At 46.9% G+C, this 12217-nt stretch overlaps 1 protein-coding gene across 3 annotated transcripts in view; it reads left to right on the top strand.

Annotated features, from left to right (window-relative positions):
• Pbx3 (PBX homeobox 3) overlaps nt 1–8788 on the top strand; it is a 194440-nt gene extending 185652 nt beyond the window's left edge. The window contains exons 5-8 of one of the 3 annotated variants that reach the window (XM_087652727.1): nt 1942–2107; nt 3415–3527; nt 4315–4404; nt 7282–8788. In XM_087652727.1, the coding sequence (XP_087508853.1) occupies nt 1942–2107; nt 3415–3527; nt 4315–4404; nt 7282–7374 (462 nt within the window). In that variant the 3' untranslated portion in view covers nt 7375–8788. 3 annotated transcript variants of the gene reach the window in all.
• The last annotated feature ends 3429 nt before the right edge of the window (nt 8789–12217 follow it).

Genomic DNA, 12217 nt, shown 5'->3' with positions numbered 1-12217 from the left:
GTCAGAAATAAGACCAGTTTTATAAGTAAGAGTGAATGAGGAGAGCCGGACTGGTTGTTTTTGCCTAGTCCAGAATAAAGTATATGCTCACTCAAGGCTATTCAAGGATGGAGCCAGGGACTCTGCTGTGAACACCATAGCTCTGGAGGTGTGGATTGTAGAAGCACAGAGAGAGAGGAGAAGCACCTGCCCTTCCACTTAACCCAAATATGCTGGAGGTTATGGCAAGTCCTATGGGAATCTAAACATTGGGATCTAACATTCTTTATAAAGCTAGGGATAGAAAGAGAAACCTCAGAGACACCCACATAGAATCACTGAAGGTGTGATAGGGAGAAAGAGAAAAGGACCAAGAAGTGAGCCTTGGAGGACATGCAAACACACACACACACACACACACACACACACACACACACACACACACACACACACGTGGGTGGGGGAGGGAGAGGAGAGGAGAGGAGAAGGGAGGTGAGGTGAGGTGTTGGAATAAAATGCGGAGGGTCCACGGGAAGAATGAGCTCTGGGAAGGATGGCTGCTGGCATTGCTGAGAGGCTAAGCCTTGCCTGAGGATAGCTGAGTGGCCTGGGCAACCACCTTGGTTTTGGGTGGGTTTTTCCATCTTTCCAAGGAACCTGTGCTGCAGCACGGGTCCTCTCAAGTGTGCTCATGTGTATTTATGTGCACGTGTGTGTACTCAGTGCTCTGATGGCAGCATATGGGCAACAGTAAGGCCAGTGCTGTTTTTCTCTCAGGGATCCCCTGCCAGAGCTTTCTAGCCTTCTCCAGGAGGGTGAGTGCCATCAGTTGAAGAATGAGAGCACCATTTCCAAAGCAATTAAAGACTTGGCAGAGGTGGCCAGCGGGGCTGCCCACTGTAGAAAATTGGGTTGGAGGGCTCTGAACTGCATCCCATTCCTTTTCTCTGCTCAGGGCCCCCGAGGAGCCTTTACAGATAATACCTAGGGTAGAACAGTCACTCTGAAACCACACCAGTGGTTCCTCTGCTAGACTGGTAGGCAGTTCCTGGGAATGTTTTTAAATTGTTACTTTAACAAAAGAGGGGCAAGCTCTCAGGATACTGCATCGGGCATACCTTCTGACACACCGCTCTACAACTTTTAGCTTCTTTACACAGCTCAACTACAGGTAACTGGGGACGTGTGAGTAGTGCGAACCTGAGCACTAAGTGTTGGGCTCTCCCTTTGCTGTCTATGAGTTGCAATGAAATCAGCCTTCTGCCAACATCTTCTTTCACATTTGTACTGGCTGACATCACAAGCAGTTTAGAAAAAAAGAAAAAAGGAAAAAACCCAAACCTCTATTCTACCTTATGGAATCAGCCATTCCTCTGCATTTGCTTTTGACCTTACTGAGCTGGCTTGAGTTTTCAGGTTGAGGCTTCCCACAGTCACTGGCAGAGCCTGAGCAGCCATCTTGGCAGACGTGCAGTGTCTTCCAAGGCAGGAGACAAAGGGATTGTTCATCCATTATTAATTGATGTCCCTCTTCAGCAGACCAAACATGATACTACTATATAGGTGCCAGGATTGTTTCAGGCCCACAAAAGAACAATGAGTCATTCTTTTCAAGTGTGCTTCTTAATACCCAATTTAACAAATGCCTCCTGTAGCTTTTCAGCTTTTTTAGTAGTCTGATTGCTATGCTTGATGCGCACATAACAATTGGGTGTTTTGATGAGCAGTACTCCCAGCCATTTTAGTGTTCCCATGGCCAACTCCAAGAAGCATTGTTCAAAAGACTATGCCAAAGTGGAAAGTGAACCCCTAAAATCATTATGCACTACTTATGTGGTGCAAAGTGGCAGACAGGGCACTGTGTTACCCAGAGCTTCTCGTTATCCCATAGCAAGGACAGGAAGTTTGGCTTTTTCTTTGTGACTTCTCTACCCTTCCTATTTCATGTCCTGTCCTTGATAGGTATCCAACTGGTTTGGCAACAAACGAATCAGGTACAAGAAGAACATCGGCAAATTTCAAGAGGAGGCCAATCTCTATGCTGCAAAAACAGCCGTGACAGCCGCACACGCAGTGGCCGCAGCCGTGCAGAACAACCAGACCAACTCACCCACCACGCCAAACTCTGGTGAGTATGGCATGCGCACTCCCTACGCAGCCAGACAGGCATCTGCCACAGGCTCTGAAGCTTCAGCCTCACTGGGTGCACAGTGGGCCTTTCAGGAGAGATTTGTATTCGCTTATAGGCTTGTTCTGGAGATGGGTAGATAAGGGGCCAGCCTGTGCTGGGAAACCCACTGTTCACAGCGAATGCCACTCGCTCCTGTAGATGCTAGAACCTTTATACTCAGCCATGGCCTTTAATTCAGCAGATACGCAAAGTTCTATCATATAATGTTCCGCCTATCACCTTAGGGTCATTGGTGGTCTGTCAGACTGAAGCAGCAGGTATGTACTGGTTGGTAGGGAAGCTGAATGCTGGGTTGGGACGTTGCTGTGCTTCCTGTGCTCTTGGCTTCAGGCTCTAGGTCGCAGCCTGTCTGTGCCAGGTGACTTGCTGAACTTGCATATAAAGGAATGATTTTTTTGTTTTGTTTTTGTTTTTTGTGGTAGTGGGGCTTAAACCCGGGGCTTTGCATATGCAAAGTTTATGACTAGCCATTATTTTTTAAAGATAGTCTTACTAAGTTGTCCAAAAAAGCCTTGAACTCACTTTGTAGCTGTCTGCCCTCAAACTTGTGATTCCTCTGCCTCAGCTGACTAGGTGGGATTGCATGTGTGTGCCACCACAGCTGGCTATAAATGCACTATTTTTGACTCCTTACACAGAACATTCCATTTAAATTTTATGTGGCATTCATGGAGTTTGAAGAATGTCTTTAAATTACAGGGAACTTGGCTGGCAGCGGAAGGTGCAGCTAACCCTAGTAGAAGAGTTGGAGGGCCTCGGATGCTTTCTAGGGAGATTTTAAAATATACATTTAAAGGTCCAGGGAAGGTTGTCTGTTTTATTATACCCCCATCATTTCTACTGGGCCACAGACACTGGTGAGTGGAAACATAGAGTTATATCTAGGAGAAAGTGTCAGGAAAGTGTCTTCTCCAGGTAGTTCTCCACCATGACACTGAACATTGAAGAGCTTGTTTGATTAAGTCTGGAGAGAAATGGAAACAAGGAGAAGGCTGGGGCCAGCTCCTGGGTGCTTTCTGCCTATTTTGATTCGTTTCTGGTTTTTCACTTGGGTTCACCCTCTATAATGTTCTTCCTGTGTATAGTGTGAGTAGCAGGACCTTCTAGAGCTGAGTTAACGTTCTGTCCTTCTAAAGCTGGAAATGCCTCTCCCTTCTGCCTCTTTTCCTTTCCCTACCTCGAGGTCTTTGGGGATTGTGTATGTAGCTCTCTGTTATTCAGCTACTTAACTCTTTCCTTTCCAGGTTCTTCTGGTTCTTTTAACCTCCCAAATTCTGGGGACATGTTCATGAACATGCAGAGTCTGAATGGGGATTCTTACCAAGGGTCCCAAGTCGGAGCCAATGTGCAGTCACAGGTAGGAGAAATGCCCCAGCTGGGGCCTTTCTGGCAGGGTAGGGTTTGGGTTCAAAACTCCCCGCTCTGACCCGTGAAAGTGGTCTGCACATCTATGCAGCACCTGTGCTGGGCATCCAAACGGGACACGTTTGCCCACCTCTTAATTCAGTGAGAAGTTAAGCGGACAATGCCTTTGATGATTCAAAGCTGACGAACTTTGTGAATGCATTCGGCTCTGGCTTGAGCTCATGGAGATGGGGGAGGGGGCCTTTGTCATGACAGAACAGAAGATTGTGTGTGCCTGAGAAAGGGAAGGGGTGGGAAAAGAGGGAAAGGGAAAGAATAAACAAGAGAACATATTGTTCTTTTATTCCCGAATGCTTGCAAGTCAGGACACTGAAACCTGAACTCCTAAAATAGATCCCAGGTTGAACCCCTTTCTCGTCCTTTTGACTGAGAGCAAGTACTCTCTCGCTCTTATGCACTGGTGGTGGGGACGGGCTGGGGTTCAGCATTCGTTACCAGTGAGTAGGTTTCCACCCACAGCCACACACACTTGGTTGCTGTAGATGGAAAGTCTGCGTTACCATGAAGATGCTATTGTTTGGCTGGTGTGAAAAACAAAGATGTGTGAGTTTAAATATGCAAGGAATCTTTGAAATCCCTCCAGTCACATCTGATTGATAAATTTGTCTTTCATTGAGGATGCTCCACCCTTGTGGCACACATAACTCAAATTGTTCCCTTTGTAAGTGATGATGTTTTAATAGATGGAGGTGATGAATTCTGTTTCATCTCACTTCTAGGTGGATACCCTCCGTCATGTTATCAATCAGACGGGAGGCTACAGTGACGGCCTTGGAGCAAACTCACTGTACAGTCCGCATAACTTAAACGTGAGTACCCTGGGAGGGGAGGAGAGCTGTGGGAACCGTGTCAGGGAAACAGTGACTAATGAACAAGTTAACAGTCCCTGGACTTGGCTTCAGTCTTGTTGGCAGTTGGGGGCGGCAGCATCTTTGCTATGGCTTCGTTTTATGGCCCGCAGTGCTTCCTTACATAGCTGCCCTTTGAAACCCTCACCGAAGCCCAAAGGGGCTGGTGTCCTATCATCAGTGGGGACTTGAGTACCAGCCCATTAAGACTCCATTTCATAGCAACCGTGATGTGTGGAAATGGGTTGTTTATTTTAGAATCAAGCAGCAGGAAAATTTCCCAGCACAGAGCGGGTGAAAGTGATAACCTTGGAGGCCCAGCACATCGGCAACCATGCTAAACAAAGAACCCCGTTCTGGCCTGGGGGGCAAAATGGAACCCCTGAGCTTAATGGCCTCTTTGCTTTAATGATAGAGAAACCTTTGTTACTGATTCACAAGACTTTCCCTTGCTGCCTACCCTGACGTGGATAGGAAATGGCAAACACAGGGCTCTGCAAGGTGTGAGGAATGCCCCGTTCTCGGACACATGGCAGCAGACCCCGAGCAGGATGGAGGCATTTGAGGGCCTTCATTTGCTGTAAGAGAGCAAATATTAATGACTTAAAGAGTGATTGAGGATGTTCAATTGTAAAGGGGAAAAAAAGACCATTAAATACTCAGATCTTTTACGTTTGAAATGTCAAATCTTTCTTTTTGGGTTTATAAATAACTCACAATAACCCACAACAAGCCGTATAAAAAGCCTTTTAGTTGCATTTCCCCTTTTTCATTTAAGTGTTTTGAAATGCTTCAGAGAATGTGCGATATCCTTATCAACATGATAAAATATGAAGCCATGATTGCCTGCAGCATTTTACAGACGTGAATTCCATCTTCACTGATGAGGCTTGATAAGACGCTGTTGTATAATACAGTGCATAATCTCAAACCACCAGAGTAAGGATTAATTTATTTTGAGAAAAGAGAGAGAGAGAGAGAGAGAGAGCGAGCGCGAGTGCTCGATGACAACCTCTCCTGCAGCTGCCATGCAGGGGAGAAATATTGTACATTTGTTGTTTATAAATTTGGATAAAGGAGGAATGGTGTTTACTTCAGATGGGATATCTTTAGACTTGGATCTGTGTAAGAAGAGTTCTTCTTTTCCTAAGGAGCTTTTCATACCTGAGGGGAAACAGCTTACCTTTTAGACAGGGGAGGCTATGCCTTAGAGACAGAACACACATGGGCTTGTTACCACCCACCTGGCATGACTGAAGCTTTCAAAAACAGTGCCGTGACTTATTATTTAATCCCATTTCTCCTCCTCTAGCCTGAATTTGATATCTCAAGCTGCAAATTCTTTTTCCACTTAGATTACCAGCTCCTTAGGTTTCCTACCCACCCCTCTCTCCAGCCCCCACCCCGGTCATAGAGCAGTGGTTCTCAATCTGTGGATCTCAGCCATTTGGGGGTCGAACAACCTTTTCACAGAGATCATCAGAAAACATAGATGCTTACATTATGATTCACAACAGTAGCAAGATTACAGTTATGAAGTAGCAATGAAAATAACTTTATCGTTGGGGTCAACATGACATGAAGAACTATATTAAAGGGTCGCAGCATTAGAATCACTATCCTAGAGAGATTGAAGGGACTTTCTATGCAGAACTATGCAGCTAATCAGAAGACAAGGAGTTCTTTAAGGACAGTATGGGCTTGGAATGTGGCTCTGTGGCAGAGAGCTTGCCTAACATGCTCAAGGCCCTGGGTTCCAGACCCAGTTCCAGTAAGCAACAACAATCACATACACACAGCCGTTGTCGGGGAAGAAACAGTTGCCTGCACATAGATCTTCTGTATGTCTCATACACCTTCAGGTGGACTTTCTGGAGAGATTGCAGATGGACAGGAGGGAGGCAGAGAACTGAGGGGCCTTGTGTGGGTGTGGGTGTGGGGCCAGGCAGTATAGAAGCCAAGGCTGGCTGGAGCTGCAGGGACTGGGTGTCAGGAAGCTCACCCTTGCCTTCCTTCCAAAAAGGCCTGCCCTGTCAGTTCTGCTCAGTGTACCCCAGCTCACAAGCCCAGCACCTTCCTCTTCTTGACTGACATAAAAATACGTAGCGACAAGCTGTCTGCCACAGCAGAAATCTGATCAGACATTGATTTCAGCAATTGCCTCTATAGGGTGAGACATGAGGCAAATTTGTTTTTGAGTCCTGTTAGTGCTGGTGCAGGTCCGAGACAGGAAGGGCCAGCCGCAGGTGCAGGCAGCTGCACCGTCCCAACTAGAGGCTCCATTGGCAGATAATTGGAATCCCGATTTGAATAGCGTGCACCCCTCCACGGTTCATACATTTTCATTTTGGAGGGATTCCTGTTTGGAGGGAAATGATGGCCTTCATTTTCCAAGGGTTACACTAGCTGGCTGTCATGTGTATATGGGAACAGCTTCTCTGGGAACAGCTATGAAGCTGGCTGAAGTGTCTGCTTCCTGAAGCTCAAGGTTGCACTAAGGCATCTTGTTGAGCCTCTGCACTGGACCTTCTGAGAGGTGGCTTTTGAATGCCACCAGATCAGCAGATCAGAATAGCAGCAGATCAGAGGCCAGCCTGGGACTAGCTGAAGTCATCTTCACAAAGCTGATTTATCACTTGGTCCTTACTTGATAGAATGGGTTGTTTCACATGCATTTAATCCCACTTTAACACATCTTCCAACTCCTGCCAGAGTGGGTTCAGAAAATACATTTTGCTAATGCGCCTTTGCTCTCCTGTTGTCGCTCTGGGTGTTCTAAATTGGGGAGTGGAATTACTATGTAGATGTGCACCCACTGAACTGTGCCTCTCCTTTCAGGCTAATGGAGGCTGGCAGGACGCAACAACTCCATCTTCTGTGACTTCTCCTACGGAAGGCCCGGGCAGCGTGCACTCGGATACCTCTAACTAATCCTGGCCTCTCCCAGCTGTCATGCCTTGACAAGCGCATTCGGAGCAATAGGAGGAGGAGGGAAGCGTTTTGTAACCCACCACCTACAGCTTTACTGTAAACCCTGTCTTCTTAGAGAACTCGGGAAACCTGTTTTTTAAGGAATCATAACCATTTGTATTTAAACTTAAGACACACGTTTAAAGGAAAGCACTTTATCCGATTAGGCCGAGACGTAACATTGTTGACAGTTCTTAACTGTCTCATCCTAATTTATTATTACATTTTACAGTAATGGTTCCACAGTTGCCAGTTCCTTGGCCTTAAGGGTAAGAAGTACCATCTATGCTAGACCCCAATTATAGAGCAGGCAAGGTTCACCCTGCCTACGCTGAGCCCTGGCGGATTTCCATGCAGGCTCTCATCGTTCTCACGTCACGGATGGGCTTGGAGGGAAGGCGATGTCTGCCTGTCTTCTTAAGGAAGGCATTTCAGAACTTCCCTCGCCATGTTTGTGTTGCCATCTCTTATGTTGTAATTAGGTCAAAGACTGGTGGCCTCCTTTCTCCCTCTGAAGTACCAGAGCCCGGAGTCTGCGCTAATGAGACCATGGATCCAGATTGCCCTGAGATGAAGATCTTGCTGCTACAGAGGTGAAAACAAGACCTGTCTGGGGTTTGACCGTGTGCGCTGGGTGCTGCACAGACTTGTCAAGGTGTGCTCTTCCTCTGGGCAGCCTGGAAAGGCCCTGCTCTCTGGAGTGCTGTATATAGTGTAGCAAAAGAGTATTTATACATCCCACCAATCAAAACACAGCTTTATTACCTCATGCGAACTCATACAAACCAATAGAATCCCAACATGTTCTGTAGCTTAGAGCGCTCACTTACTACCTCTGAACAATACTCACGCTGTAGTTCGTCTCTTTCTTATCTTTTTGCATCTTGTAATTAACTCTTTGTTTCCCTTCACAAAATGTAATGTACATTGTAATCTTTTAAAAGAAAACTCAGGGTTGCATTTGCAACCCTTAAAAAGCCCAGATCGGCAACATTGGGTCTGACTCCTAACACGGACCATCCCAGCTGTTGTAAATACTGAGACGCGTGTTGAATGTTCTTCATCTTGTTACTAATCCATATGAAGAAAAAGGAAAAAAGAAAAAAAAAAAGGCGGGTTCTTGTGATGCGTTCAGATTCAGTACTCAGCACTGTACATTTCACCCTGTGTGGCGGGCCCTCTCCTCCTCTTTTTGTATTGTATGCGATTCTGAAACTGACTGGGTCGTGACAATAATTCGTGGCGGTGATTCTGATGTATTAAAAGCGTTCCGTGTTCCTTTCTACTGGCTCACACCCTGGATTGAAAAGTCTTCCTTGTGGTAGTTATATGTAGTTTCAAACATGAATAAACTTTGCTTTCCTGATTAAACCTAGATGCCATGTGTGTCTCTGCTCCTTGAGCTCACACAGGTGTGGGTGGGGGCTGGGGTGATGGTGCTTGCTCGGAACTGGGCTAGCAGATACACGGTCAGTGAAGGTGGAGGTGACAGTGAAGCTGTCGGCTGCTGTCCCTGCTGAAGCCTTGGACCGTCCATTAGACCATCTCACATCCCTTCACTTCCCGTGTTTATGGACTGAGAAACTGAAGCATGGACCTGAGACAGCCTGGATCCACATTTACCCAGGATTGCTGCCCTCGGCACTCATGTTCCTCTGACCTAGTGGCTAGATGGTCTTCTGAATTAGTTGGAGACAAACAAAGGTTTGGAAAGAATGGGCCTCACATGCCAATCAAAAGGCAAAGCCCCCTGACCCTTCTCCCTACTCTGTCTTAATATTCTGTTTGCAATATATACACCCGGCTAGACATTTTTTAACAGATCGGACACTATTTTTTTGTTACTCAGATTGTAATAAAGTCCATATATTTGCATGCATGCTTGTCACTAATGTCCAAATCTTTATAATAAAAGAGGTCCATTGCAGATAATTGGCCTGTTTACTATATCTCAAGGAAATTGACTCACAGGAAATCAGATTAATGCTAATCAGTTGCAGCAAATGTCTATGATAAATATATCTGTTTTCCTATTTCGGCTGGTAGAACCAAGCAGAACAAGGGCTGGGGCCACCGCCCCCATTAATCTTACAGCGGTTATTCTGTGCAGATAAACTTTATAAAATAGATTGCCCTCCACAGCTGTCCTCCCTTGTGTGGGTGCTCAGCCTGCCTATAGGAATCTCTCCCATGGCTAAACAATTATTTGCATGATTCAATTAGCTTGTGGGTTAGCCTTTCTTAGCTTTAGACATAAAATAATCCCTGGGCTGTGTGGTTTTGCAAACTACATCCTGTGGAAATCTCACACATAAACACACACACACACAAGTTCATCTTCCCTGGCATCCTCAGACACCCAAGGACCATCCTGGCTTTGTACTGGGTCAGTCTGTTGAAAGACTTACTGGGGGTTTCCTAGCTCTTGGAAGGGATATGGGTAGGGTCTATGGCTATATTCTGGGGATACTTGTGGAGGAAGAACCATCCATCCAATATGCTGGCTTAAAAATGCTTGCACGATCTCCCTCCTTGCTCTTTACCTCCTCTGTGGCTGGGGTGGGGTGGGGGTGGGCAAGAGCATCTCATTCAGATGGGAATATTGGGGTACCACACTGGCCTTCCGGCCCGGCCTTCTGGGGCTCCCTGAGATAGGTATGGTTTATAGGCATGAAGAGCATGTGGGCATTCGCCCAAGGAATTTATATGGATTCAGCAGTAGATTTTTGGTAGATTTCAGCTGGCCACCTTTCCTGATCAAACAGTGGGTTAAGACGAGACTCAGAGACAATGCAGTCTACCAGATTGGATTGCTGGGGTCTTGCTCAGCTGGTTCTGGAAGCCAATGTTTCATGGGGTGTTGGGAAGACAGCTAAGACCTACTCTCCCACAGGGCCAAAGGGAATAACGGTGGGGAGTCACTTGAGCCAGCCACTTGCAGGCGAGGGGCCCTGCACAGTGGTAGGTGAATAAGAACATAGGAACATAGGTGTTTGTACGAGAATGTGTGCTCAGTATCTGGGGTCTCCACACCCCAGTAGCTACTCTTCTGGCAGGGTGTCTGCCATTCCCATGGAGACACCAGGTCCTCCTGTCCCTTCTGTTTGAGTTGGATGTGTACTGGAGAAGCCTTTCTATGTGGATGTCAGGATTAGCTTCCTGGATATGGGGAGGGGGGGGGGTAAATGTGTGCAATACCTTGAGAAGGAACCGTCCTGCACACATGGCCTCTGCTTTTTGAGCATCTCTCATGTCTAGGCCGGCATTGCTGGTAGTGGGAACCAGAGTCCCCAGTGAATGATGGCCATCGAGGCTCTGTGTGAGGTCCTTTCTGGGGTAAAGAAGCCAGGAGCATCCTTCCCTGTCCCCTTAGACCTTACATGAATCTTCAACCATGCCTGAGCATACTGAGGCAGATGTGATAAGGATACATTGTGGGACGTCACCTGTCTGCATCACCAAGTTAAGGGATGACCGATAGAAAGAATCGTGTTCTGGGGCTGGGTCAGGCTCAGCACCATGACTACTGATAGAGCACTTTCCTAAGGCAGTGAGTGAGCACAAGGCTGGGACATGACCCCTGTGGGAACTGTATTGCTGCAGAGGTCCTGTGCCTGGACTCTGTGCCCTCATGGTGTCTTCAAGCTCCAGGCTCTGCCTAGTTCCGCCCCCACCTCCTTGGCAGTTTTGCCTTACAGCCCTCTAGGCTTGTGCCCTTTGTTCTCCTACTGTAAGCTTTAACACAGGCAACACCACACACCCGCATTATTGTGCACATCACACCTCAGTATTACACCTCAGGCTTACTAGAGTGGCTACCTCAGCCATTTTCATAAAGGGAATCTAAGGCTCAAAGAAAGAATGCCACTCCACCAAGGTTGGGAGCTATGAAGGCTGAAAACCACTTGGCCAAATTTTAAGTTTGGGTGTGTCTGAACACAACCTGAAATTCTTATTTTTTTTAATGTGGTTGGTTTGTGTGTGTGTGTGTGTGTGCATGTATATGTGCATGCACGCATGCATGTGCCCAAAATATGTGTGGGTGCTCATATGTACACAAGTGTGTGTGTACATGTGTGTGGAGGTCTGAAGTTGTCATCAAGTGTCTTTCCTGATGGATTTCCACCTTATTTATTGAGACAGGATTCTCTCCATGAAGCTTCTATGTAGGCTGCCTTGCTTGTCTGCCTCTCTTCTATGTGATTTCAGGGACTATGAACTCTGGTCCTTACAGTTGTACAGTGAACTCTTCATCCACTGAGCAGTCTCCCAGCTCTCTAACCCACATCTTAAACCCTGGGTCCTGTCAGTGTTTCTTTTCTGTCACATTGGGCACGTGGACTTTTTGGGTCTGTCTACTCCTGGTAAGCCCAAAAGTGGCAATCAGATAGAGCTGAGGGTGGGTCTCAGTAACTTAAGGCCAATGACAGGCCTGTAACTTGATCCCAGTTACTCTGGGTCCCAGCTCCCTAAAGTGACTTGCTCCCTGCCTGGTGATTTGGCTGGAATGCAGGGAACTTGCTTCTTGCCAGACACAAGTGCAGAGCCAGGAGCCTGTTCCCCAAGCCAGATGGACGCTGCCAGTCAGGTCTACAGCACAGCTGCATAGAAGAGCCTACCACCAGAAATGTGGACTCCCAAGGGACACTGTCCGGGCTTGGTCCTGTCTCTGTCTCATACAGGCTGTGTGTCCTTGGACAAGTCACATGACCTGCCTATGAATGAACTTATGTGGTATGTAGAATGGGACGGTTCTCCTCCTATGATTACCCATTGATCCAATGAGAAGGGCAAGCCTGGACTA

Source organism: Rattus norvegicus, chromosome 3 (genome assembly GCF_021556685.1).
Source record: "Rattus norvegicus strain SHRSP/BbbUtx chromosome 3, alternate assembly SHRSP_T2T, whole genome shotgun sequence".
NCBI classification, from domain to species: Eukaryota; Metazoa; Chordata; class Mammalia; order Rodentia; family Muridae; genus Rattus; species Rattus norvegicus.
This window is presented reverse-complemented; position numbering and strand designations above follow the sequence as displayed.